Genomic DNA, 27,371 nt, shown 5'->3' with positions numbered 1-27,371 from the left:
AAAATAACCTCGTCCCTGAAATAGCATTAAAATCACGTCATAATTTTAGTACAGTTCAATCAGTCGAATGATCAATAGACTTTACCACTGATGCGCCGTCTTGCTTCTTTGCGGTCGGGCTGCTTGGATTCGATTTGGAAGGGGAATTTGGTTCTGATCCTATAGTCGAACCGCGATGTGTGTGCTCTGAATTGCTCGAGCAACTGTGGCACTGCCCTCTTCGTTTAGGAATTGGGTTCGTTTCCCTTGAAACGTGTCCGGGGATCTGCATGTATATATTACTGTTGCAGTCATTTTCGATTTGTATAACGTGATATTGGATAATGCAGATACATTTTAAAATATAATACTGTGTGGTGTAAGGACAGTTTTGGCACATATATATAGCTAAATATACTGATCGTGTTTTAAATACTTAACAACGGCTTTGTGAGTCGTGAGGATACGGTTTAATAATTCTTTGAATAATATTTGTTTATTACCAAATGAGACGAAAAAATAGAAAAAGATGTTCCATCATTCCCCACCTTACTGTACATTAAAATACGGATTCTCATAGTATATGTCTCAAAAAAAATATCGTGATTTCGAGGTTTTTAAGTTTTCGTATTAGTAATTATATGCATCACATACCTTGGTGTAAGAAAGTTTACGGAAGACATTTGTATAAGCGATTGCCATCACCATCAACGGTAGAGCGTAGCATACAGTGACGTAGTATATATGGAAAACGGCTTGGTGCAGGAACGCTGCGGGGAACAAAGAATGTTTGTTGGAAAAAGAATTTATGTTTTTCAACAGATGATATTAAAATTAATCTAACCATTAAAGAGAGTTCGAGTGAATGTTATTGCTTAGCTTACTTGTCCAATGTTCTCCACATGATTTAAGCAAGTTCAGCTCTTTGTATCCCGGGAAGTCTTCGGTTAGTTCAGTGACGAAAATAATTGGACACAGAGTAATCAAACTGAACAACCAGATGCTGGTCATGGTCAGAAGTGCATGCTTTGCCGATCTCCGTGTTCTCGCGACTTTTAGCGGATGACAGACCACGAACCAACGATTAACCGCAATGGCGCCAAGGGAGAGAGACGATACAGAAGTCACTGCCATCTGATAGAACACCGTGCATATATAATAGAACTTCTAATTGAGCGAGCAAAAGACTACGGCGACGTTGACATTGCGAGATCGATGCAAATTGTAGTCAATATTAGTCGCAGATCAATGGCGAAATCGTGTCCCTTTCAAAATCAGACATTGTAAAATGACATTTTCGCATCGCGTTATTTCAAGGAAAGTGACAATGCAGCAGGCACTAAAAGGGTACAGTTAGCTTGTTATTGGGAAAATATTGATTACCGACTAAAAGATATACATCGGCCCCTCAATAAAACACGTTGACCAAATATTTGATAAATGACATTACAGCCCGCCTACGTATCTCATGCCAAAAAATCAAACGCCACACCCATTACCTGCAAATATGGAGTGAATTTGCAGAGAAATTGACCGACCAACCACGATTCCATGAAGTCCACCATAAGTGTTGGTGGGAGGCAAATTATGGTAACCATTATATCAGCCAGGGCCAAATTCAGCATGAAGTAATTGATTGTGGTACGGAGATGTTTTCGACGCAGAATGAACGCTATTGCTGGGTGAATGGTGAGATATTAGAGTCAAATCGTAATGCTATGCCAGAACATTTAATGCTACCATGCGATTATAGATCTGTTTAAAATCAAGGCTAAACAACAACTAACGTTAAATACATGTTATTTGGACGTGTATACAGATACACGGGGAAATCGGAATTCGTTATTTGTCATTCGGAAATCGAATCTTGTTTGTATGTACGTTTACAAGCGTAACGGACCATAACTAATTTGGATGTCTCATCGTTGCAGCAAAAGGGTTGCAGGCTAAATATGATGTCACACAGCATTGTTGTGACAGGATATCAATTATGACGTAGAACATATGACGTAACGAACGCTTCACGTATGGTAATAAATGCCTAACAGGGGCAAAGTAGGTTGTAAACAGAAGTTGTAAAAATATTACACACGTTAGTCATCGGTTGTAAATCGCAAACTTGTCGCCGGAACCATACAGTGAACATAATTTAACGTCATTTTAAATCGTTTTCACTTATTATAAAGAATATTAAAATACTATAAGCTGTATACGCTGGTGACGCATGGCTTATGTTTACAATAATGCGACCTCAAATAACCTTTTAGAGTCAGCGCAGCTTGGTTGGATTTATGTAACATGATTTTTTTTTGCCAAATCCGGATCTAATAAAATAAAAGTTTTTCCATCAACAATAAACTAAACCCGCTTTGGGTATAATGGCTTAAAATATGCAAAATTTGGGGCACTCGTATTAATAATGCACGAAGACTTAATAAATCGTTATTGAACGGAAATCTTTTTCAGTGTTAATAACCCTACAACAGAATATTGGACAAGGCCCATATATACTTACTGAGGCAATTTCCGATGATCGAAATTAAAAACACCAGCACGTACAAAGACATAACGAACCATTCTGCGTTGGTTGGCTTGAGATAATACTCCCATATATCGAAATCTAGCTGGTTAATGCTCACAGCAGTTGAGTTAATTCCGACACTGTAGTTTGCTTCGCTGAATTTTCGGCCTGCTGTCAATACTGTGCTGGTCAGTGCACGCGAGTTCATGCTATCTGGTGGACGATCAGCCGAGTAGTAGCGTTATTAGAAGTTTCGCCTCAAGTACCCGCTCTTATTGCTTCTCACTGACGGGAGGAAAGCGTCTGTGCATTACGCTTGCAATGCGACTACGCATGCCGCGCATATCGATTCGTCATTGCGTGAAGCACCTCTTGACGTGAAATGCAGAGCACCCCACTTACTTCGCTATATTAACCACGCATAGGCAAAATGTTATGTTTTATTGTACGGGTGCTCTCGCACAGCTCACAAACTGTTCATTACAAACAAATTGCTATCCTTCCAAATCAGTTTCCTATTATTACATACGTATAATTGCATTCCTCCGAGTGGGGTCGGCCTATGGAGAAGGTCAAAGCGAAATTGATTTACCGCTGACTCCACTTCCCTTAACTACCTGTGATAATAAGATCGTAAGTCACTGGTTACATCATTTCGTTCGGCTGTAGCAGCCACTTAAAATATTAATAAACGTCGCCAGTTCATCTCTTATTCAAGAGAGCTCACTGACACGCAAAAGTTGTTTTTAGTGTTCACTCACACGTAAAATCTAAATCCAATGACCTGACCTATTTTAAATTGAAGAAACACATGAAACAATATTTTACGTTTGTTTTACACCGACGTTTTATATAAGAAGCAATTGTAGTACTGTGGGTTTAAAGATGATATACTATTATCACCTAAATTCCATACTTCATGATTGTATTTAAAACAAATAACACCTATTTTGAAGGACGCGGTTATACAATTCCGTAACTATACTATTGTTCAATCTAATTAATTTGGAAAAATAAATAAAAATATGCTTTACATTTTTCCACCCTACTATTACTGTCAGTCAACTTGGTTACAGTACTCTGCTCTGCCAAACACTTGTAAATAATAAAATCGTTTCGTCGCTAGGTGGTGTGCGCGAGTCGTTCATTAGACGTTTCAACTATTTTAGTGACCACAAGCCAATATGTGACGTATCTGTGGGTCAACATGGTGGTGATAGGAAAGAAAAAAAGAGTTATGCGAGATATTACTATAAAAAGCAAGACAATCTCAGCTTCGGTGATTTGATGACAAAAGTCATGAGCCGGACGAATTAGAATGAATGCGCAATAAAAGTGCATGCGTTGGATACATGCATATATTATTCGTTTACGCGTTTTTTTATTACGCGCATTATTGTTAAAGTTTCCTGCGTTTCGTATGGTTTGTAAAACTGAGTTTTTAATATTCCTATAAGCAACTTTCTACTCTATCAGATTTAAATCGGGTGTGCATCGCATTTCGCAACACGTCAATTATTTTCAGTTTAGTGAAATTAAATTCAAATTTACTGTAAAGTGAATCGAATCAAGCGTAAAATGGTATAAAATATTATTCGCTGAGCGAAATTGTCTAAACTAACAATTATGTTTAAACGTGGACTTTACTTTTTTCATTGTGCGTTTTGGAAACTTTGGACTTTAAATGGCGCAATTAAGAAAGCTTGTTATATTCGTATTATAAATGCTTAAAAAATATATCTAACTTGCGTGGTAGGTCACGCCCACGCTGCATGAGAGCCAAGTTCAGTTTCGGTTTAATATTTTTTACGAAAATCTTGTTGGCGGTCTTCTTCAAATTAGGTCCCACGTCGATCGAGTATATATTGAGTATGTTTAAAGACGTAATATAAACTCCTTAAGTAATGTACAAAGCCGAAACAATATATCGTAATATATATCAACAAAACTAGTACAGAACAATTTAACGATACGTTTGACTGTTTAAATGTCCTTTCGATTTGAGCAGAGCCATAGAAAGGTGTTTATACGACTCTGGGTTTGAGTAGCATCGAGTTGGGGACTTATATTTTTTAGGATTTCTGTGTTGACTATATATGCTTTGTCTTCGAAAATTTTACTTCAGTGTTTGGTTGTCATCATGACTAAGAGGTTGTAAAGTATGTTATGTAACTTCAGATATTGCTGTAAACTAATGTCGAAAAAAGATTTGCCTGGGTTGTGTTTCTTGTTTAAATGTGTTGTATGTTTGGCAATGGTTTACTGTGGTATGCTAAATTCTTTTGGTCAATCCAATATATGTATATAAATTCACAAAAGCTTTAACTAAGATATGTAAAACAAGTTTCCGCCTTACTCTGTGTTATTCTAATGATATTTACGACTATTCAGTTTAATGTAAACACAATTTAACAGAACAGTAGTAAAAACATTGTAAGATTAATATATAAAGTGATTCTCGAAAAAATGGCAGTCTTTGCATCTGGATCATATGATCCAGACTCCATTACAAAATATTCATCAATTACTGAACAGATTCCGAGGCGCTCAATTCAAGATCCAGAAACTTACCAGCTTATTAAAGATTCGGTAAGTAATTTTCCGACAAACCTAAATGCGCAACTGTCTATCATTATTTGTTTTGTTTATTGTTGAAAAGGCTTGTAGTGGTTGATGTTTTAGAAACATTAATTTTTATATGTGTGACTTCTATTCATATTTTGATTTTTAGAAACCTGTTGTCATTACGGATACGAATCTTGTGACATCTGCATCAAAGTGGGACTTGGAATATTTGAATAAGAACCTTGGCGATGGTCTGTTCTATGTATACACATCAAATGATAACAGATTCAAGGTAAATAATTAGCAGTACAATGCTCCTTTTTCTCGGTTTTCCGTATTACTTCATTCCCAAGCAATGACAGCATTTCATCTGCTTAGTATGTTTTTCAACAGTACTTTGATAACAAGAGAGCTGAAAAGTGCAAATCATTCGTTACACCATCAGAGCGACATCACGTTACATTTCTTCAATTTTTACAGATGTTAAAAAGATGTGCAAGAACGAAAGAAAAGTAATTAAAGCTTAATATATATAATATTTGCAATACTGGTTAAATTCTTATACCTGCTGTTTATAAAAAAATAATTTAGCTTTTTTGGACAATACATCATTAGTCCTAATTTGTTTCAATTACAGAAAGTGATTTATTCAGTTTCATTGTTAAACTACTAACTTTTTTCAAGTTTAATTTGCAGATAATCATAATTATGCCTTTTATTTTAGAGTATATCTACAGCAAACACTTAACGACAGTGTTGGGACAAACATTGTAACTGACTTCCTTCAGTTTAATTGGGACTGGGTAAACAAATGCCAAGCAGCATATGGCTGGGGATCTCTCAGTTCAAATCTTCTTCTCATTGGGCTTGAAGGTATGTAAATATATTAAGCTGCACCGTGGTGTTCAAATTGTATGTTGTTGTGTCAACGAGTATGTATATATTCTATGTGGGTGAGGTCCCGCGCTGTGGTCTGCCATGGGTCGCAGGGTTTAGGCCAGAATTCTGCCATTAGCAGTACATATGTATATATATATATGTGGTGATTGTTGAATGCAAAAAATTTTGCAACATGTGTATACTATGGGTGGTTGTTGGTAGTCTATTTTTTATTAATATAGGAAATTAAAGAATCTTTGCTCTTGCAGGAAACATTACCCCTGTACATTATGACGAGCAGGAAAATTTTTTCGCCCAGATATCGGGCCACAAGCGATGCTTGCTTTTCTCACCCGACCAATTTGATTGTCTCTACCCCCACCCTGTGGCACATCCATGTGATCGTCAAAGCCAGGTAAATTTTTTATAGAGGTAATATTAATATTCCAATTCCTGTTAACCAATTATGTTTGGTTTCTGTATAACAAAGTTGAAGTGAGCTTGCGCTTTTGTAATATTGTCTCATTAAAAATGCATTTCATGATAATGTGTGTTTCTGTTAAATTGCTCTTCATGGTAAACAGACAGTAAACACTTATATTGCAATGTTCCTACAGCAATGACGTTGCTTTATAATTTACAACAAAGTTTATCTTTCTATCATCACCCAGGTTAATATTGCCAACCCTGATTACAAAAAGTTCCCACGTTTTCGAAACGCACATGCCACAGAAGCAATTGTTGGTCCTGGTGACGTTCTGTACATTCCAATGTACTGGTGAGTAACAACCAACCACTTGCTTTTGTAGTATGGACGATGTATGTTTCGGCCCTAACAAAAAGTCCTAAATGCATAAGAATAATTTTGTAATGCAGGTGGCATCAAATAGAGTCGTTATCATCCAGTGATGCAATGGATGTCTCGCATCCTCACTCTTTGCAGGATTCCGCTTCCATTGATGACGTCATGGAAGGAATTCCACCGGTGACCATCTCTGTAAATTTCTGGTACCGGGGAACGCCATTACCTGATGTTATTCAATATCCACTATCGCCCCAACAGCGAGTGTCCGTGATGCGGAATGTGGAGAAAATGCTGGCAGCTGCGTTAGGTGACGCCGAGAAAGTAAGTGCAACTTGCGCTTTTTCTCACTAAATAGCGAAAAGAGGTTTCTTTGCGCTGGTTTAGTAAAGAAACCACGTTTGTAAACTGAAGCGTGTTGTGTTGAAACAGCGGTTTTAGAGTAGTGACGTCACGGCATCCGCGATTTAAAAACAAAGGCCTGGGTTTCGTTGAACAATTAACGGAGATATCAATGTACGTCAAGCTGTTTAGTTTGCTGTGCCAAATATACCTGCTGGCGCATGAGATACTACGAAGTACTTGTTTCGGTGGTTGTAATGCCATGAGTCATTCGAACCTTGCCACACGTAAAGTTCACTCCCATTGTTTTTTACGCAGGTTGGTGAACTCTTACGTACCATGGTGGAGGGAAGGTATACTCAGTGACGTCACAGTTCGCCTTTAAGAGGTTTCTGGTTGCTTAAAGCTCGAAGGTTGAAATTTGAATCGACAGTTTGCCTGGTGGCAAGCAGATGAACAGGGTCCGTTGTTCCGCGAGAATCGTATACCGATCTTAACCCGCTGTGCGGGGTATGCAATTATGTTTCACTATTAGTTATTCTTTGTCTTTATCGAATTTGTGCCTCGTCGTAATCGTAATTTAAAATTGTCGAATAAACCACTATGTTTACACCAATTTCATTCCTGTGGAACGCTATGACCTTTGAGATCTCGATCGCTGAAACTTTGGGTTCCACTCTCGGCTACGCCCACACGAACGCACGTAGCGTTGTCACAACTGCGTACGTGATCCAAGCAGAGGGCGTTATGTCGCCAGTCACGTGCCTTTGTTGTGTAACTCGCAGCCGGAGAGAGTAATGGCGTAAATCCGCAGCTACTAGCCACAAAGTATGTAACATGAAACGAAGTTGTTGGCAAAAGTATAGTATTGGAGAGTCAATCGTTGGACCACGACACGTGACTTTCTGTTACGCAGTGAACGAGTGAGTCCGTTAATGGGCGTTTTTTTAATAAAAATACCGTAGTGCGTAATGCGAATTCCTGGTTGCGCATATTTTACTTGAACTGTAACAACGTTATCCACAATTGTGTAAAGAAGGGAGTGACAATGTTAACCACCATGGCCAGTCGTCCGCATTCTCAACACTGCATGTGGTCGCCATTTTGTACAAGAACCAGCCGAAACCGAACAACGGTTACCAAAACATAGCAACTTGAATGCAAACACGGAGGTTGTTTATGAACGTAATGTAAAATGTTTCATTATATGTGCGATATTATAAAAAAAAACAGACTAGTATTCACCGCACCCACGATACGCAGCAATTACAGCATTAATAAATCAATACACACTCGATCGCGAACAGATTTTCGCGGTAAATCGTGAGGTATTGGTTATAAAATTAATCTTCATTTGTGGGTATAAAGTGTGATGGAGTTATTGTTATGAAGCGGTAGTCAAAAGTATAGTTCTTAAATGTGCGACCATGGGTTATGCGGCGAATCATACAACCAGCCAATCAACGGTAAGCGCTTCCGTTGGCTTACTGGTATCCATATACAATCATATAGTGCTGTGGGGGAAGATGGGACAGTCTTAGCACATGATATCTAATATTCTGACTGTTAACGACGGTCTCGGGGAGTCGTGAGGATAAGATTTTAAAATTCTTTTACTTTTTGTTCTCTACCAAATGAAACAGAAAAATAGAATGAAAAGGTGTCCCATCTTCCCCCACCCTACTGTATATCAATGCCGATGAGGATTTGCGTTTCCTACATAGTACAAGAAAGAATCATATTCACCAACTGTGCGAAGATACATACCGCAAATCGAAACATTCGATCAGCGACACTGCCGTTTATCTTCGGAGCGGGAAACAGATGAACGGTCGTATAAATAAAAGGCTGCGAAGCGATGCGTACGTGACTGCCAGCATGGTCCGCTGACTGCTTATAAAACTGGTTCCTAATACTACAGCGACCGATTTTCCGCTAAGAAAGTCGCCTTTTTAATTGCCGGATTCAGAATTTAATGTTATACTTTCACGTAAAATAAAGAAGACTTTTATCAATAAGTATATTTTATATACTACTTTGAATAGGTCAACTCAAACGAAACATGTGATACAGTATTTGCAAACATGCCTGCACGTTTTGGAAAAAATTACAATACTGTGACTGTGTATAGTTTCAGATAAGGTTTGGCGTGCTTGCGTGGACTTGTTTGCCTCGCCTCCTGTTCGCGACACATATTCATCTTATTACATTTACCTGTACTTGTGGTCCTACGTGACGAGAGAGGCGGACGCAAACTCGTGCAATCGACCGCAACAATTATCATCAAACAAACGACATTCTTTAAAAGCAAATTTGGTGTATAATATGACGTCAATAAACCTCTTTGTAGATGTTCTTATTATGATAAATTACCAACAAAACAGGCGTCGAATTCCGCAAATATCTACATGAAATTTAATCATATTTTGTCACGCTGTCCCAAAGCAAATTTATATGACAATTTTACTTTAATCTGCAAAAAGAAAACTGCCCAAAGTACAGCAGTCCGCCAGTAATCCTACATGACAGTAAACACTACTCTACTGCTCCCTCAGGCGGAAAGTAATTTGTTGTTTTATAAGTACACATCTTCACCAAGAATAACCAACATCAGGTATTTTGCAAAATCTTTAACCAAATTTGTATTAACAAAGCCGGGGTAAAACAACAAACTAAACCTAAAAGAATTTTCGACTTAGACGATCTTTTCTGTCTTTCCAAGCTTTTCCAAATTTTCGGCAAAAAGTTCACGGCGCTTTCGAACTCGGTTTCCGTTTCTGTAATAAGGTTTGGTTTGATCAATCTATAGGCAATTGAATAGTGAAACCAGAAATACCTGGGATAAGGAGGGGTACAAAATGCCACGTATATGAAACAGACGCCAGCTCCAAATGTGCCAATGCCTTCCACGATCGCACAGTACCACGACGTACCGTATGTTGGTTCAAAGCCAGGGTAGGTATCGTATAAGATTTGTTGCCGAACGTATTTGCTTATGTTTAGAGCTGTAACAACAGCAGAGATAAGGGCGACCAAACCTGTGTCAAAACAGTTGCGTTAGGTCAAAGTGTTGCTTTTTTACCACGCATTTTTAAATGACGTTTTGAATAACGTTTCATACAAAGAGTCGAGTTTTCACGATTATATTTGTTTGTAAATTTTACATACCGGATACCGTGAGGCAAAAAGCTGGCAAAATGGGCTTGGTGATCCAACCAAGTCCAATTATCGGCGGGTCATACAAGAGCAGCAACACCTTAGATAACATGTTCAGGTATAACTTTGCATTTTTTGATAGAAGACAAACAAACTTACAAACACAAAGCCGGGTAGAAAGAGAAAGGCATGTGTCATGACGGCTAAGTAAGTAAAATTTGCTGATGACCACCAGCACAAGTTTGGGTCCGTTCCACAGTCACCATCCAAGCAATCACTCACGATCTATAGATGAATAACTACGTAGCTTTAAAGTTGATCGACCCGCACAGCACTACTTCACATGAAACCTACCTTGTCATATCTCATGCATCCTCCAGTTTCAAGGTTGGGTAAAATCAGTTCACAAATTTCAGACGCCCGAAATGCAAACAAAATTCTGCTTTGGTTGGTTCCATTTTTTAATTCAAACAAGCTGGATTGTACGTCCGGTAGCGCCAAAAACTCTTCAGATTTGGCCTAAAAATAAAATTGCTATTCCAACAACATTGACAAATAACCCGACGTCCCCACGCTAATGCAGGCTTCTGCGACTTACCTTCTCCAAAACTTCCCCCTTAAACTGTGACGTAAAATAGGATTCATTTTGGTAAAACGTTTTGAAGTGGGGGTTGCATTGCAAACGATATGGGTCGGATTCAGCGGCAGAAGTGTTGATAAGGATAGGTCCATGCATCAACATCTCGTTGGGAAAGAAGAGTCGCAAGTGGTTGTTGGTCACCACAGAGAACATGAATGGAGTGTTCCATAGCAGCAAGATCTATTCGATTTATAATTTAATATTGTCAGTTACGCATCATACAGCAACGAAGGTCTACACTGCAAGTATGTTTTAGAATGGATCGGCTTGAACAGTTTCGAATTTAAGTAAGAAATTGATAATATACTTACAGCTGAAAAGGAAGCCCATAAGTCGACTTTCTGATGTACAGGAATATTCTTGAGGTTCGTCATTGTATAATCCTTCTGTATGACAGTAATATATCGCAATCAAAATCCAAACAGCCAATACCAGGCTGATCGGAATCAATTAAATCATAAAACACACAAAACCACATTAAAACTATTGTATGACAAAACAATTGCGTATTTTTTATTAATCTTGAATTATGATTGTATATATACAGTTTCTATTTTGTCGTCACAGTTTACGATTGTTGTAGTTTTGCCAGCTGTTTAATGAAATGTATCAGTGTTTCCGACAAATTTCTTGTAACCCAGGTTTAAGGTACTTGGTGATGCTGGTGTACATTGTTGTGAAGATTAATAAATTCGTAATAAACGAAAATTATGTTTAAGTGGTGTTAACATGTTTTTTTTCACGTAGTAGCGCTTTAATCAAATTCAACTCTGATAGGTTAAAATATTTGCTTACCGGGCGTCAACACTGTCTTATTGCCACGTCTGGTTAAACAAGACACGAATCTCAAAAGCGAAATACTGAAAATATTTAACTAATTTTACAATTTAGAAACAGTAAACGTATACTGATGTTATTGAACATAGTAACTGCTTAGATTGTCCGTAGTTTATGTTTTTAACATTGCCCAATATTAAAGGTTACGCTATGTTGCCCAATATTTAAGGTTGCAGTAAAGCTTTTCGTGATATGACACAACTGTATAGTATGATGTCATGTAAAATACTACACTACAGTCACCCTATAGTACAACATGTGTGTATATGCAATGTAATAATGTCTGCAAATTTAAAAGTTTCATCAATTTTATTGTAGATTTATGAAGTAAAATAAAAACATGGTCAAAATTAAACAAGTGAACGTTGGGGCGAACTATGCATGGAGTCCAGCAGAAAACCACCCCGTGTACATTGCAGCGGGTACCGCAGCTCAACAGCTGGATGCCACATTTAGTTCCAATGCAAAACTTGAATTGTATGCGGTGGATATGACTGATGACAACTACAATATCAAGTGTGCTGGCTCCATCGAGACAGAAAACAGGTAGAACTTGGTAAAGTGTGTGTTTAGTTGTATTTTTAATGTTTATGTAATGCAAAAAATGGGTAATTTTATTGAACAATTGTCCTAGTTCTAATACACGAGTTGAAACTTGCAACATGATTTGTTTTAGATTTCAAAAAGTGGTGTGGGGAAGTGGTTATGCAGAGAATCCTACTACCAGTGGATTGATTGTGTGCGGTACAGACAAGGGTGGTATTGAAATTTATAACCCAGAGAAAATTTTGGAAAATGAGGTTGACTGCATACTTTCCAACTCGAAACATACCGGACCCGTTCGATCACTTGATTTTAATAATTTTCAGGTATTTATGTCGCTGTTGTGTTATAACTCGCCATTACTTTTTTAAATTTTGCATTCGTTCAGTAAAGAATGTCGGTAACAAGAGACAAAATATTGTAACAACAATCGATGCATCTGTTGCTGCTAAGAGCAACAATCCAAGTTATCCAACTGTTACTCAATTCCTATTATGGCACAAATAATAAAATAATAAACGATTTGGTACTATGTTGTAACTCTTTAAGTTGTAACAGACAATACGTTTATCTCATTTTTTGAACATTATTTCACGTACAAATTTAAAAACTTTTACAAGAAGAAATAGGATGAATGTAAAATGTACATTTGTTTTGACGCTGTTTTAATTTGCTGTTTTACATTGCCCGTTCATAAAGGGCTAAACCTCAGGATCTTTAGCCTTGATGAGTGATCAAAACTAAAATTTGTTTCAGAAAAACTTATTTGCTTCTGGTGCAAATGACAGCGAAATTTATATTTGGGATCTGAAGAATCCATCCAACCCTATGACCCCTGGAACAAAAACGCAACCCACATCAGCAGTAGGAGCACTTGCCTGGAACAAACAGGTAGAAACTTTACTATAGAGTGCGATAAATCCCCTGCTGTTTTTTTGTAAAGAAGATAAGAATGTTTGTAATCTATACTGTACACAAATACACTGTAAATGCACAAATAGTATATTGCTAAATTGACTCTTTTACGCAATGTCAAAGAAATAAAATTCTTCTGTTGTCTTAAATTTAAATAATTAAGAATTTCAAATTGTACTATTATCTGTTGACTGTTGCTTAAAACAATTTAAATTGCTTAAAAAAATAATTTGATGCAAGAAAGAGACTAATGACTTTATTGGTGCATAGGTTCAACACATCCTGGCTTCTACAAGTTCGCTTACATCAGGACCTTGTTGTGTCGTGTGGGATCTGAGGAAAAATGAACCAATTATTAAAGTCCAAGACCCCTCCGGAAGGGTGTGTTTTCAATTTTTTAAATTAAATAACAAAGAAAAACATTTTTGTTTTCATTTCAGATGCAGTGTAGTGATGTCTCTTGGCATCCGGATGTTGCAACTCAGTTGGTTCTTTCTTCTGAAGACGATCATCTTCCAGTTGTTCAACTGTGGGATTTAAGATTTGCAACCTCACCAATGAAGGTAAAGAAATAAATAAAATCATCAGCCATTGGTTAATTTGTAAACAACGTTTAAATTTTTACACCAATTACAGTGTGTAGTGCATCTTGGGAGTTTAAACTGTCAAACATAAAAAGATGACAAATGTTTAACAGATTTTGTTTAGTAAAACATTCAAGTTTGATTACTATCATTATTAATACAGCATGTTTTAAACAGTTTTCAGCTTGATCACCCTTGTTATTTTATGTAGGTTTTGGAGAAGCACAGCAAAGGTGTGCTGTCTGTATCATGGTGCAAACAAGATTCTGATTTGCTTCTTACATGTGGGAAAGACAACCATATATACTGCTGGAATCCTAATGGTTCTCCACCAGAAGTAATTAATTAATGAAAATATTTAATTGTTTTATCATGTGTCATTGTAAAACTTCTTTTTATTTACAAACCATAAGCAACCTGCCCCAACATTCAAGTGCCACACAGTAAACACACCAGAATGTATATTAATAAAATGTTCGGTGTCATAGCAAAGTTGGTTAGCGCCTCTAAGCGAGAGACAATGGGTTCAAGGCTCTTCGCTGCTACCATTGTGGGTGTATGTGTCCTTGGACAAGACACCTAACGGCAATTGCTCCAACCCAATGGTCACTAATCGGTTTTCCAAATTATCAGCCACACATAACGAAAAATGAAAAATAAATAAATAATCACCCACGAAGTAATATACTTAGTAACTCGCAAACTGACACGAGGTGTATAAAACAGAACACCTGTTAAATAACAACTGTTGCTTTCGGGCCCTGCGAGTTTAAATCAAAAAGTTGTATACTTAAACTTAATCAAGCACAAATTATTAAATGACGTAATATTTTCTTGTTATGCTCTCCCTGTGTTAAAAAGTTTTCATTTTGGGTATACCAGGACAGAAAGTAAAACAACCATATATTTTACCAGATATTATGCGAGCTTGAAACTGGAGCTCAATGGTGTTTCGATGTACAGTGGTGTCCACGCAACCCTAATATTCTTTCAACCGGATCTTTTGACGGTTGCATTTCCATTCATTCTATTATGGGGGGTTCTCCTGTCCAAAGTAATGACCAGAATCAAGCTCAAAGAAACAAGGTTGCTTATTTTATTTTCAGTTTGGTGGAATTTTTCTTTTTCTCTTTAGTCTTTATACTAAAATGCTCTTAGGTCCATTTTTACATCAGTTACTTGAAGTCTGTGGCTCAGTGCTGTGTTTATTTCATGTGCCACTTCTTTCACGTGAAACTTTTTGTTAAAGTAACTTGTTTCCATTAGATTGCTGATGCCTTTGGTAGTGATGCTTTTGCTGGGGATGCTCCTCAACAGCAACATACACAACCAAAGAAAACAATTCCTCTGAAGAAACCTCCAAAGTGGATGAGAAGACCATGTGCTGCCTCATTTTCAGTAAGCTCTTGTTTTTGTTTACATTCATTAACAGTAATTTGTATGCTTTGAAAAGAGCAAAGTCTGTGAAACTGCCAGATATGCTAATGTTCGTTGCACTGGACTTAGTACTTTGAAACTACATGATTACCAGTGGTCAAATTTTTCATAGTATTACCCTTTTAGTTTAGATACCAATCTCTTGTTTAATTAAATTAATAGATTTTTATATTTGATAAATAACATTATGTTTATTTTAGTTTGGAGGGAAATTGGTTTCATTTGAAAATAACCAGACAACAGAAAACCAACATCAAACTTCAAGCCATAGAACAGTTAAAATAAGTCAGGTTTGTACTTTGTATGTATGTTATGTCATAACATATTAAATCTGTGTTTTGCTTCATTGCGTTTAATGTGCTGAATACAATAGGCATTTTATTGTTTTGCTGATAATGTTCAAACTTCATGTATGCAGTATAAGAACCTTCCAATACTTTAGGAAAAGGACATACTCTCTCAAATGACTGTGTTCGGGTAGTTTTATGATGTCACAATTACCACATATGACATTGAAATTGCAGGTTGTAACAGAGGTGGAATTATTGGAACGGTCGGCAGATTTACGAAAAGCGCTCACTGATGACACTCAGTGTACAGCTTACTGTCACCGAAAACTAGAGAAAGCACAAAGTGAATTTGAAGAAAATTTTTGGAGTTTTTTGAAGGTGAGCAGCAGCTGTTAATTCCTGTTTGTACGTTATTTTTATTGATAAGTATTTTTTTTCACCACATTAAAATATATAACTAAAATAGATAATATATATATATATATATATATATATGTGTGTGTTTTTAAGCATAGTAAATTTTGTATAGTTAACTGGACCCGTATTACTATACAGGTTAATTTTGAACCTGAACCAAGGAAAGAATTTCTTCAATTACTTGGTTACAATCCAGTTGAACTCACAGCAAAGGTTTGTTTTGTTTCCTAAACTTATATCCTTAGTTTTATATTTTAAGCCCTAATATTAATAAATATTTGATTTTTTTTTACATAAACTTGACACCTATTTGCTATTTTCTTGATGTATAATTTAAGAAAAGAAGAAAGTTTGTTGGTTTAATTAAATTATTATTTCACAGTTTTCAAAAGTTTTGGGAACAACTACGAATGGTATTTCATCTGGTATAGACAGCCTGTCAATCAGTGCAAAGGTAAGTATTAAAATACCGAGTTTATATATCATAGTTACATTTTATTGGTTAAAAGTTTCACAAAATAGCTATCTTTCAATGCTTAAGTAATTGGTCCCTAGCATTCTGCATAGTGTAACCAATACCAAACAGAAAAATCCAACTAAATTTTAAACCAAAGAAATATTTTTCAAATAAACAACAGAGTGAGTCTGGAGATGACAATGTAAGCAACGGTGCGAGTTCCTCCAATGGACTTGATGCTTTTGAACAAATTGCTGTTGCCCAAGAAACAAAGAAGCAAGAGGAAGAAATTAAGCCAATGGTCATACCTGTTGCTGATGGAGGTTGGTGGTGCTGTGGTCATTTTGTACATATAGCAGTGTCTATAGCTATTTCATCTGTAATATAAAGCATGGTGTAGCTGGTTTAAACTAGCTACACCATGCTTTATATTACAGATGAAATAGTCATAGACAAAATCATTTTAAAAATAACCTTATTCCTGCTTTATGTGTTTCTAACTTACTTTGAGTTTGCTGTGTTTATTAATGCCATAAACCCCTTTACGGCTACTAGCTACAATGCTATGCGTGTCAGCAGACGCTGGCAATACTTTACCAGTCGGACAGGTTCATGGTGACAGGCGGAAATCCACTCTTGCTTTGCTTGGTGAAGGTAGTTAATGCATCAGTAGATTAGCAATATTTCAATCAGTGTTTCGATCCTATAATTCTGTTCCTGATTCTTGTATTTTTGACTAGTCCCCACAGGGCACATACTGAACAAATACGGTGCACAATTGAAACTTATGAAAACAATTGAAACATCACTGCACCAGGCATAATGCTACATAAACAGAATGTTACAAAATGTTCAACAGTTATTTTCCTATGCACACATAACATGGAACATGTACTGAAAATTTAAAAGTGCTGGTAGAGTAGAAAAAAATAGAAACATTAGACAACACATTCTATTGTGTCCCATGTCTCAAGGGACTTTTTCCTTAGCAAAACTGTTAACATATCAGGTTGCACAGTGTAGCTTAGTCCCGAAACGGCATGACAAAGTTTAGGAATGTAAAGTCTGTGTGTTGGCAGTATGGTAGCGCTGTTGTTGTTGTTGCTTGTTGCTATTGGAGCTTGTATCAATAGTTAATTTCAGGTTTGCTCCTGTTTAGAAATTTCATTAAAATTAAGTAATTAGGCATGTATGTTAAAAAGTACCATTTGTTTGTATTTTAATTTTATTGCTTGGAAGAAGGTGTGCCCCGCTGTGTGAAATATTCAGTTTGATAAACCGGTCAGTTTGTGTCCAATTATAAGCTCTTAATTCTTTCACACTTTCTTCCTACAAAAAGCAAAATGTTAGTGCATTTTCTTTGACACAATTTCTTGAAATATTCTCGTAACTCGCCTCTATGACTTGAAGTTTGTTTGGAAGCGTCGCACTGCGTTTAAAAATTGACTTGTCCAGTGAATCTGCAGGAAAACATGAATTTAACTTGTTTTAAACTTGCCAGAAGTCTGTAATCTAATGTAGAAGAGTTTGACATGATTGGTATTTATATTTTGTTAATTTAGCTTTAAATATGAATTACTCCTCACCATCATCCTTTCTCTTTGATGTTGTTGCTCTTCTTCTCATCCCTTTACATCGAACAAGACGATCAAGACTTACATGGGATCCTCCCCATACTGGATGATCCTCGTCTTCCGTTTGTGTTCCCAAACTCATCATCTCTGCCATTGTCTGCACAATAACAATTTGATAAAAAATTTGGACATTCGTTTTATATTATGTTATGCCAATTTGTAAAGCTACTGTACAGAACCTGGATATCCTGATCCTTTGTTTTAACTTTTGTCTGTGAACTTCTGCTTTTTGACAGCGCTGAAGTTTGTGTTTCACTCGTTGTGTGTTCGATCAAAGTCTGAGTTTCTTTACTCTCCATCAAACCTCCACACTGTGTAGAACCATCCACTAACAGGTTGGGTACGTCCACAGCAGCAACTTGCGTTTCTCTTGTCTCTTTTCTCTCCATCAACCTAATTTTTAACAATTAAATTCAATTCTCCCAAAATGAACAAACATCCTACCCTGCTCGTTTCACCCAACTCTTGGTTCTCCTCCACTTCTTACTTAAAGCAGAAGAAAAACCGTCAGGTTTTGTGTTATTCTCTACATCATCCATGTTGATACGAAACACAACTTCACCAGCAGGGTGTTGTGTTCGTGCATCTACCTCAACCACTCTTGGCTTGCCATTTTTATCCGAACCACTATCTCCAATATCCAAGTACTTTGTACTATTTTCCAAAGTGTTTTTAACGCGCAGTGGAGATGGTGGTTGTTTAGAAGGACTGTTGTGTTCGTATTCTCGTTGTTGAGTTTTATCTTTTTCCTTGCCATGCCTTGTGGAGGTGGTGCTCCTCTTTTCACTGTGTAAGTTTAAAAAATAAAGTTTTGTACTTAGTTGTACGAAAAGTAGTTGTACAAAATATGGCTCACAACAGAACTTTGTACAAACCTGATTTTGTCTTCTCTTTTCTGAATGTCAGCAATTTCTTTTTTCTTCAATGGCTTTCTACCTTTTTCCTCTTTCAAGTTCATAAGCTTCGTTGAAAATCGACTTGAACTAGAAGAAACATTATTCTCATAGTTTCTATCAGGGAATTCCCCAATAATTGGATGCCATGTCCCTGATTTTCGATAAACTTCTTCCTTTGGTTGCTCCATCACAGTAGCACTTGATAATTCCCCGTTCCTAATTGCACTTATTGGAAGATTTTTCTCGTGCCTTTTCTTTCTTCTTGACATTTGTGCAATTTCATCTGAAGTGAAAACTTTTTGAACCGTAAATGTTTCATTTTTTGGTTCTCTTTGCTCTGTTTGACTAAAATCTGCTGCAGAATCTGCAGACTTGCTTCTCGTTTGAGTTATTTTTTCTTTATCCTTTTTATTTTTTTCATTCTTTCCAAGGTCGAAACTGTTTCGTTTTTCTCTTTTATGTTTCCTTTCTTCAGTTCGTGTTCTTGTTCTTTCTTTATGTCTTGATTTTTCTTTCTTACTTGTTATGTCATTAGTTTGTCCATATGAATCATAGTTTTGTTCATCACGTCTATGTCTATGCGTCTCATCAGTTCTTGCTGTTTTTTCTCTTTCAGGTTTCATCTTCTGCATTTGTAAAAGTATTTAAAAAAAAGTATTTATTGATTCTTGGTTAAACATTCTTAATAAGCAAGTACCTTTTTTTCATATTTGTCTTTGTGGCGATGATGTGATTCACTTTCTCTGTGCTTGGTAGATTGCCGCACTTCAGAATTGGTCTTGTAAGTACCTCCCTTGCTCTGCATAAAATGTAAATCGAACAAAATTTGTTTAATTTATGTAATATTACTACTTCACATCAGCGCACACTAACTTATATCATTAATAATTACCTTCCTACTCCTCGCATCATGATCATCTTCTTCCACTTCCCGCCTCTCTCTACTTCTTGACGAAGCATGTGCCATCTTCCCCCTCCCCCTGTCCCGATAATTCTCCCTCTTCAACCTCCTCTGATACACATCATCAGCTACCTTCCTCCTTTCATCCAAGAGCATCTGAAGTATTTCTGGATTCCTGCATCTTCTTATCAGGTGGTCCAACTCTTCCAAGGACTCCATTATCAGATCATTATTCCTTCAAATACCACAGCAATCTATAACCTACATGACAACACAAATGACCTGAACCAAATGATTAAAATCAATACTTTAAGCAATATCAGCTTATTTCTTATTTTGTAGAAAATCAATCTCTTTCTCCTTGACGTATTTTATTTCTACTTAACACATGCGTAAATATAATTTCACCTTAAACGAACTGTCAAGTTTTGTATTCATCGATACCTATGTATTTTGCTGTTCAAAAACTCCATATCTCCATGTATAGCTTTCTCCTTTCGCTACCAACCTAAACACATGCACTATGTTATTGTTTTACACATCTCAAGTGGTCAAGTAATCTGTGCCAGCTTTCTTATCCTGGTATAACCTCAGTTGAACCTTCCATAGGCCTGCACAAGTATGTACAACTCCAGTTACCTACCCCTTACCAATCAATAAACCCATGTTGTTATCTATTCCCATGTCAACACACAATTTCCATTTCTTATTGATTAATTAAAAGTGTTAGTCCACCTGGTGATTTACATATGCGCTAATGAAAATTGCTGCCCCTTCTAATAAAGCTTATCTCCAGCAGCAGATCAATAAATGCCTGCTATGTCATCAGTCGTTGTCATACACTAAAACCAGTCAGGCACTCGAAAAAGCTGATTTTAAACAGCATGTGTGGTTGGTTGTTATCGAGCTTAAGTTTCATGCCTCAGTGAGAAGCATCACTGGTTGGAATTCCGCGAGTGCTATTATTGGAAACAAACTCTCCCAGCAGTCACCACATTTCTCTCCTTTTTTACTTCATGCATGTTTAATAAGCAACCTACTTAACTTCTATGCATACTACATTGTTGTATTATCTGTTTACCTCCATCGTTCTTTACTGCCCATTACAACTCATTAGTATCCTATAACTTTTCCTTTCTCAAGCCAAAAATAAATATTTTTACCTGAGATAACCACCCTACTCCCTTCTCTTGATTCTAAAGTGGCAATGTCTCATTACCATCTCCAGTGCAGCTAATTATTGTGGTCATTCCAGCCGTGCATTTAGGGCATTGGAATCGACTGAAATCAATACAAGATGATCTTGCCCTGCCATAAAATCATCCAAACCTAGCCTTCAATTACCTCTTATAGTAGCTTGGGGGTGGGGTTAGCGTGAAGAAGTGAATTTCAATTGATTGCAGCCAAGCCATGAATTACGCTGGGTCCAAGTCATTGTTAACAAGTGACGCGACCAGACTGATTGACGTCTGTTGTAAATAGATCTTTTTCTGCCTCTGGTAACCACATGTTATTCACTGTCAACTTGTAAGTCATTTCTAACACCCCGTGACCATACCAGAAATGTTGGGACACTTCTGTCAAGCTTGTGGTAGATTCTATCACTTAACTGTTTAAAGTTTTTTCCAACAATCAGTTATAGTTGCCAATGCTTTCGTGCATGGTTCGGTAACTTATTGTACATTTCTTTTTCACACGAACAAGGTGTATTTCTATTACCTTTTAGATTTATTCACTTTGCGGTTAGAGTTGATATTACTTGCGGATAATTTGCATGGGTTGCAGTTAACTATTTGTTGGTGCTACTTAAAGGTAATTCCTTTGTATTCCCAGCTTTTTATATTGGAAGAAAATGTGTTCCCTTTTTTTTTATAATTTTTGTTTACAATAATTCCATTTGTCTTTGTAAGATATCACATATGATAAGAAATTTTTTTACTCTGTAACCGTAGACATAAATATAAATCCAAAAAATTTTCTCTGCAGATATTGACAGTTTGATTAGCCAAGCTCTTCTGATTGGAGATTACGAAGCTGCGGTTGATCTCTGTCTCCATAGCAACCGTATGGCGGATGCTATCGTCGTGGCAATGGCGGGAGGATCTAAACTTCTTGAGAAAACACAAAAGCGATATTTCGATGCTAGTGAATCAAAGATATCAAGGGTATTGGTTTTTATATGTGTTGTTTTTTTTTTGTTGTTAATAAAAAAAAACTTTTCTTTAATACCGAAACCCCCAACCTATTAAAACTGACAATCTTTAAACGCAGCATAAATTTACTCGCAAATTATTAATAACAGATTGTTAAAACTACTGTAATAATCAGCAAAAATCTCTTTAATGATTAAAATTTTCAGCTTTTATCCGCGGTTGTTACCAAGAATTGGGCAGATGTGGTGAAGTCATGTGACCTGGAAAATTGGAAGGAAGCATTGGCGTCGTTGCTTACATACGCCTCACCTCAGGATCTTATCTCGCTGTGTGGTGAGTAGAATGTGAATGTAAATGTCATTTTTGTTGCTGAAAAGTGACATTGTTCACTGTTGCTGCTAATTTTGAAGTTTGAAATTGTAATAGTGTAAATTAATGATGGAGAACTCCCCCCCCCCTCCTTTTTGTTTATTAAAGTTTATTCATGGCTCACTATTTTCAGATGAGCTTGGTGAAAGATTGGAAGCCAACCCTGAGTTGAAATCTCATGCATGTTTGTGCTATATTTGCTCGGGGAATATTGAACGTCTGGTTCGATGTTGGAGTAGTGTTAATTCCCAAGATAATAATGGAAATGATATTCAGGTGGGTTTCTTCTGTATAAATAACCATATTGGGAAGCATCTCAAATATAATCAGTGGGCTTATGGAAATTATTATCAAGTGACTATAATCAAATAAAAAAAATCTAGCTTTTTTTATTAAAAGTTAAAAAAAATTAGGATTTAATTAAGAAATAGTTTTCTTTAAGATTTGATTAAAAAATTAAACATTTTTAAACTCAATTGAAAAAATAAATCTTTTTTTAGGATTTAATTGAAAAAATGATGGTGCTCCATCGTGTCGCTGAACAACGGAGCCAAGGTGGTTCGGCAGCGAGCATGGGAGAAGCCTCGAGCGAAAAGCTTTCTGAATACGCTCACATGCTGGCATCGCAGGGTCAGCTTGGAGCAGCAATGGAAATGCTACCAGCGCATTCAGATAAGGTTCTAACTCTGTGGGAATATATTAAAGCATGTTGCAGTTACTTAGTGACTAGAAGATTTTTTTTGTAATTTTGATTTTGGACAAATGTTACATTTGATTTTAAATACTTGCAACTTCCAACAGCAACATTCAAATTCAAAACATATTTTTCTTTTTTTAAACCTTTTTTTCAGTTTTTTTTTAATAAGTAAAAAATGAATAAAAATATTGATATGTAAAATCATTTTATAAAGCAACTGTTTTAAACTTGTATTATCCATGGCTGCAATATTTTCAACAACCTTTGTTTTACAGTTTTAACACCAATGTTTTGTTCAATTCCACAGATCTCAATTCAAATCTTACGTGATCGACTTTACCATTCACAAGGGGACACAGTGGTTGGATACCAACCCCCGGTATTCCCCTTTTCCAGGGATGGGTCACGTGTGGGTCATCGGCCTGAGGCGCAAGTTCAACCACGACGACAAATGGGGGCCAAAGGTTCAGGTGATTAGTTTTTTATTGTTACTTAATTAAAATGTAGATTTAGTTGCATATAAAAAAAAATAACAGCTAATAATTTACTTTTCACATTTCGAACAATTTTTTATATTCGTTCTTATTGTTTAAAATATGTTTTCATTCTTACTGTGATGACAGTTTTCTCCCCTTTGTTAATTTTATATTAGTTAACCTTACCCATATAAACCACACAGGGATGTACCAACAACAGCAGCATCTGCAACATGCTCACCAACCAACCTCAACCAGCAGACCATTGCAACCACAAATTTCTGCACAGGTAAATATTTCATAAGCTAATGTACATAACAAACAAATTCAAATTTTAAAAAGAAAATTTTCTAAAATGGTTTCAAATCTTCTGGGTAATTTTAGATACCAAACTACCAACCACCATCCGTACCATCTCCTCATCGCCCTCAAGTGAACAACCCATATGCTCGCCCAATGCAACAGCCAAGTTATTCTGGTAAGCAGAAAAATTAATTTTTATGTAACATCTCCGTAAATCAATGTGACTGGGCCTGGTGTGGCAGTGAACGGACTAACTTGCACTGACTTATAAATTAAACAATCCACTGAACTTATTCGAGCAAAAAAATTAGTCCCAGCAATTAAACTTTCTAAGTAAGAAATAAAATTCCCCTAAATTTTATTCCATCAGGTCCTCAAGCTCCGAGCAACATCTTCACTCCTCCATCTGTTGCCCCAACATCTCAGGTGACGGGGATGATGCCGGTAAGTTTACAAACCTGTGTGATGTAGCAATGTAGCAGCTTTCCCTTCTATGCTGCTATTTTGGTTTTGAGTGCGACCTAATCCTAAATAATATCAACTCAGAATCAGAGTGTCTCCCAACCTAGAATCATCATAACTTCCAGGCACTGGAAGGTTGTATCCAATGTTTTAAAATAAAATAATCTAGTATATATAGGAAATGAATAATAATGAAGTGTGAACAGGCATAAATACCTCAATTTGGCAAAGTTTTCGGGGCATTTGAAAATAGAAATTTAACATAGATTTTACCATCTCAGGTTCAGGCCCCATCTGCCCCATACCAACCCTACATGGCCCCCACCCCACAAACCATGTCCCAATCAATGGGTAATCCCCCTCAGCCCCCCAGCAACATGTACGCTCCAGATATGGAGAAGAAACACAACAGTGGAGGTTGGAATGATCCTCCTGCTCTTGATCCTAACAGAGTACCAAAGAAGAAAAAGGTAAATTTATCCTTATAGATAAAAATTACAATTCTCAGTGTATGGTTAAACACCGTATAAACTTTTTTTATCTCGTGTTATAACCCTTTCAATGTCCTCGTCATTTTTTTGCATCTAATCACTTTATCTACCAGCCGACAACTGTCCAGTCGCCACCCGTTGCTAATTTCCTTGTCCCTAGCCAGCCGGCAATTCCCCATGATGTTTATAAACAGGTTTTACATTTGCGCATGGCAGCCATTGTTAATCCATCATCATCTAATCTTGTGTGTGTATGTGTAGAGTTTTGAAGTGTCAAAACACTCGTTGCCGTGATGCATGTTACAGCTGTTCGCATACCTCTTCTCTGTCAGTGTTTCCTCTTAATTTTTCAACATGATCTGTTGCTTTCACAGATTGCTGTTAAATTACTGCATAGGAAGCACTGCTTTCATATGCACTTTAATAACACATCCTTCCACCCTCTTTAATCTAATAATTGAATGCAAACACTGAAGCCAAATCGCGTTTGAAGTGATAATTGTTGCTGTGGTAGAAAAATTGTTAGCTTTTTATAAACATCGTCACTGCATGCACAAGTTTTGAAGCAAATGAGGCCTTGGTACCTTACCTCATATTGTGTGCTCATAATTAAAAACTGTTACTATTTTTCAATGTAATAAAATATCTATATTCACAGCCAACCCCCAAACCCATTGACCCCGCTCAGCTGAACCTGATGACCCCGGCTGCCCCGGTACATAACCCCATGGGTAACATGATGCGACCAGGGGTTTCCCCTATGATGGGTGGGGTCCAGCCAAGCAACAACATGATGCAAAATGTGCCGGTAAGTTGACTTTAACTGTTCCAATAAACAATTATAGTCGTTATAACATAAGCTTTTTGTTTTCTCCTTGCCTTTTTAAGAGTACTTACATATGTAACTTTGTGGGTGACTATTTTTTTTTTTCAATTTTTCACATGGCTGACAAATTAGACCAACAAGAAACCGCTAGGTTGGAGAAGTCAGTATTATGTTTCTTGTCCACTATTGCATACACCTAATGGTGATAGTGTCAAGCCTTGTGGCCAAAATCCTCTGGTGTATCCAACCACTGCACCACAGACAACTAATAGTCGCAATATAACAAAGTAACACATAAATTTTGACAAAAATTCAAATATAAATCTTCCCTTTGAAGCCCCCACCTCCGATGGCTACTAATTATTATGCTGAGGAAAGAGATGAACTGGATCACTCTTTTAGTGATGATGAGGTTTGCCATTAGAGGCCGCTAGACGCATCATCTAAATGATGAGTTGCGAGGAGAAATTTTAAATTCGAGTTTTTTTAATTAATTTGAATGAAATCCTCATTCAAATCAGCAGTAGCTTCAGTTTAAAACTTACAGCTTGCACAATTATAATTTGCATTAACCGCAGTAGTCAGAATTTTCGCAAAACTAAATAGTTTATTTTAAACTGTGATAAAAAGTCACCATGCGGAAACTACCATGTCGTGACAATGAGATATTGTCAGCTAATCTTCTGTTGTTTTAAGATATTGTAACAGAAACTGATATTTCATTTCTCCATTCTCTCTTTACATTGTGGAAAACACCGCTTGTTTTATTAACTATGAATACATAAATAAACCTTGTTAACACGGTTTTTGACAGAGCTCTGCACCCGCCCCATCTGTACCAACCGGTGCATTGAAAGACACACCAAAATCTCCCATCCCTGCCGAACATCAAATACTTCAAGTCCAATTTGATCAGCTGATTAAAAAGGCGCTCAACCAGAATCCCAATCAGGTAGCGAATTTATTTGAAAGAATTTTAATTTTAAAAATTCCAACAAAGTTTGAACGTATTGCTATAACGTTCTTTTCCAGCAAATAAAACGGAAACTGGATGATTGTTCCAGAAGACTGGAGTTCCTCTACGACAAGCTTCGTGCAAACTCGGTAAGTGTTTACCACCATTATCATGTTCTTTCATGCTAGTTTAAATTTCTTGTGGAAGACACGTGACACCACCCACGTCACGTCGTCTATTTTGGTCATTAAATATTGCTACGTCACACAGCTTTCCCCGAACATCATCGGAGGGTTGCATCAGGTCGCCCAAAGCATGGAATCACGTGATTACGCCAATGGTTTGCGTCACCATACCCGCATTGTGACGCAATCGAACTTCTCCGAGATCTCCGCGTTCATGCCTGGCCTCAAATCCTTGCTTCAAATCGCTGGCCAGCTTCGGATTTAAAGCCTCGGAAGTTTTTGGAAAACAAACCGACCATACTAACTGGCGTCTATATAGAAGTATTTTGCTTATTTAATTAACCTGTTTTACATAAAGATGCACTATAAGAAGATGCGATTTGTCGACCGCGCGTCGTGTTTACTGTACAGAGAATCTATAGGTAAATTGTTACGTGGGTGTCACTTCATTGTAGCGTTGTCACAAAGGACCACGCCGTGTGGTAGCGGCAGCATAACATAGGAATCCTTCTGCTTTGTTCTATTTGGTGCAATGGTGGAGTTCCCCGCCCGCTGCACTATAGGCAGGTCGGAAGTACAAATTCACCACACGTAGCCTGCTTGTATAGAAGTGCAATTGTAATGTGTATTGTTGTAATAAACAAACGAACAAGAGAAAA

The 27,371-nt window shown here is 36.9% G+C and overlaps 5 protein-coding genes across 12 annotated transcripts in view; 2 read left to right on the top strand and 3 right to left on the bottom strand.

Annotated features, from left to right (window-relative positions):
- The window catches only part of LOC100180967 (orexin receptor type 2), a 4,547-nt gene extending 1,446 nt beyond the window's left edge, over positions 1-3,101 (bottom strand). Inside the window, exons 1-5 of one of the 2 annotated variants that reach the window (XM_002127151.3) lie at positions 2,495-3,101; positions 1,479-1,657; positions 864-1,113; positions 634-749; positions 86-265 (exon numbers count right to left, since the gene is read on the bottom strand). In XM_002127151.3, coding sequence (XP_002127187.1) covers positions 86-265; positions 634-749; positions 864-1,113; positions 1,479-1,657; positions 2,495-2,708 — 939 coding nt within the window. In that variant the 5' untranslated portion in view covers positions 2,709-3,101. The remainder of the gene's footprint in view (positions 1-85; positions 266-633; positions 750-863; positions 1,114-1,478; positions 1,658-2,494) is intronic. The other variant, XM_018817526.2, reaches the window with a different exon arrangement.
- On the top strand, positions 2,258-27,371 carry LOC100185688 (protein transport protein Sec31A). Of its 7 annotated transcripts, none has more exons than XM_026840852.1 (29): positions 2,258-2,261; positions 12,040-12,267; positions 12,398-12,590; positions 13,021-13,155; positions 13,450-13,560; positions 13,620-13,742; positions 13,975-14,100; positions 14,679-14,849; positions 15,030-15,161; positions 15,401-15,490; positions 15,725-15,868; positions 16,046-16,120; positions 16,290-16,361; positions 16,546-16,687; positions 21,782-21,960; positions 22,155-22,281; positions 22,451-22,593; positions 22,818-22,994; positions 23,322-23,478; positions 23,694-23,779; positions 23,881-23,968; positions 24,164-24,237; positions 24,537-24,725; positions 24,860-24,940; positions 25,405-25,554; positions 25,910-25,984; positions 26,387-26,524; positions 26,605-26,676; positions 26,798-27,371. In XM_026840852.1, the coding sequence occupies exons 2-29, from the start codon at positions 12,062-12,064 to the stop codon at positions 26,975-26,977; spliced, it is 3,636 nt and encodes a 1,211-aa protein (XP_026696653.1). In that variant the 5' UTR covers positions 2,258-2,261; positions 12,040-12,061; the 3' UTR covers positions 26,978-27,371. The 7 variants fall into 7 exon arrangements, with proteins under 7 accessions (XP_026696653.1, XP_026696651.1, XP_026696652.1 ...); XM_026840850.1 differs by having other exon boundaries at positions 23,875-23,968; XM_026840851.1 differs by having other exon boundaries at positions 23,322-23,484.
- On the top strand, positions 4,892-7,704 carry LOC100179426 (hypoxia-inducible factor 1-alpha inhibitor). Its single transcript, XM_018816887.2, has 8 exons — positions 4,892-5,089; positions 5,232-5,357; positions 5,459-5,577; positions 5,790-5,938; positions 6,214-6,359; positions 6,616-6,722; positions 6,821-7,070; positions 7,407-7,704. Exons 1-8 carry the CDS (start codon positions 4,967-4,969, stop codon positions 7,452-7,454), a joined length of 1,068 nt encoding a protein of 355 aa, XP_018672432.2. The 5' UTR covers positions 4,892-4,966; the 3' UTR covers positions 7,455-7,704.
- On the bottom strand, positions 9,704-12,042 carry LOC100183317. Its single transcript, XM_002127087.5, has 7 exons — positions 11,196-12,042; positions 10,843-11,064; positions 10,599-10,763; positions 10,404-10,529; positions 10,257-10,344; positions 9,925-10,126; positions 9,704-9,865 (listed from the first exon to the last, which is right to left on the bottom strand). The coding sequence occupies exons 1-7, from the start codon at positions 11,256-11,258 to the stop codon at positions 9,784-9,786; spliced, it is 948 nt and encodes a 315-aa protein (XP_002127123.1). The 5' UTR covers positions 11,259-12,042; the 3' UTR covers positions 9,704-9,783.
- Positions 17,073-19,881, bottom strand: LOC108951028 (DEAD-box ATP-dependent RNA helicase 42). Its single transcript, XM_026840859.1, has 8 exons — positions 19,592-19,881; positions 18,874-19,520; positions 18,443-18,784; positions 18,178-18,391; positions 17,951-18,095; positions 17,760-17,824; positions 17,570-17,693; positions 17,073-17,515 (listed from the first exon to the last, which is right to left on the bottom strand). The coding sequence occupies exons 1-8, from the start codon at positions 19,697-19,699 to the stop codon at positions 17,415-17,417; spliced, it is 1,746 nt and encodes a 581-aa protein (XP_026696660.1). The 5' UTR covers positions 19,700-19,881; the 3' UTR covers positions 17,073-17,414.

This window comes from Ciona intestinalis, chromosome 2, assembly GCF_000224145.3.
Source record: "Ciona intestinalis chromosome 2, KH, whole genome shotgun sequence".
Classification (NCBI taxonomy): domain Eukaryota; kingdom Metazoa; phylum Chordata; class Ascidiacea; order Phlebobranchia; family Cionidae; genus Ciona; species Ciona intestinalis.
The sequence above is the reverse complement of the archived record's forward strand: the minus strand, read 5'-3'. Positions and strand labels throughout refer to the sequence as shown.

What these genes read in the sequence shown, in the direction of transcription:
- LOC108951028 (XM_026840859.1), bottom strand. Translation starts at nt 19,699, where the DNA reads ATGCAGAGCAAGGGAGGTACTTACAAGACCAATTCTGAAGTGCGGCAA. An exon ending in AAGACAAATATGAAAAAAAG is followed by an intron (nt 19,521 to 19,591) that starts GTACTTGCTTAT and finishes TTACAAATGCAG; the next exon opens with AAGATGAAACCTGAAAGAGA. An exon ending in CAAAGGATCAGGATATCCAG is followed by an intron (nt 18,096 to 18,177) that starts GTTCTGTACAGT and finishes GTTATTGTGCAG; the next exon opens with ACAATGGCAGAGATGATGAG.
- LOC100185688 (XM_026840849.1), top strand. Translation starts at nt 12,062, where the DNA reads ATGGTCAAAATTAAACAAGTGAACGTTGGGGCGAACTATGCATGGAGT. An exon ending in TCCAAGACCCCTCCGGAAGG is followed by an intron (nt 13,561 to 13,619) that starts GTGTGTTTTCAA and finishes TTTTCATTTCAG; the next exon opens with ATGCAGTGTAGTGATGTCTC. An exon ending in GGATCTTATCTCGCTGTGTG is followed by an intron (nt 22,282 to 22,450) that starts GTGAGTAGAATG and finishes CACTATTTTCAG; the next exon opens with ATGAGCTTGGTGAAAGATTG.
- LOC100179426 (XM_018816887.2), top strand. Translation starts at nt 4,967, where the DNA reads ATGGCAGTCTTTGCATCTGGATCATATGATCCAGACTCCATTACAAAA. An exon ending in CAAATGATAACAGATTCAAG is followed by an intron (nt 5,358 to 5,458) that starts GTAAATAATTAG and finishes GTTTTTCAACAG; the next exon opens with TACTTTGATAACAAGAGAGC. An exon ending in TGTGCAAGAACGAAAGAAAA is followed by an intron (nt 5,578 to 5,789) that starts GTAATTAAAGCT and finishes CTTTTATTTTAG; the next exon opens with AGTATATCTACAGCAAACAC.
- LOC100183317 (XM_002127087.5), bottom strand. Translation starts at nt 11,258, where the DNA reads ATGACGAACCTCAAGAATATTCCTGTACATCAGAAAGTCGACTTATGG. An exon ending in AGGGGGAAGTTTTGGAGAAG is followed by an intron (nt 10,764 to 10,842) that starts GTAAGTCGCAGA and finishes TTTTATTTTTAG; the next exon opens with GCCAAATCTGAAGAGTTTTT. An exon ending in GATGCATGAGATATGACAAG is followed by an intron (nt 10,530 to 10,598) that starts GTAGGTTTCATG and finishes ATTCATCTATAG; the next exon opens with ATCGTGAGTGATTGCTTGGA.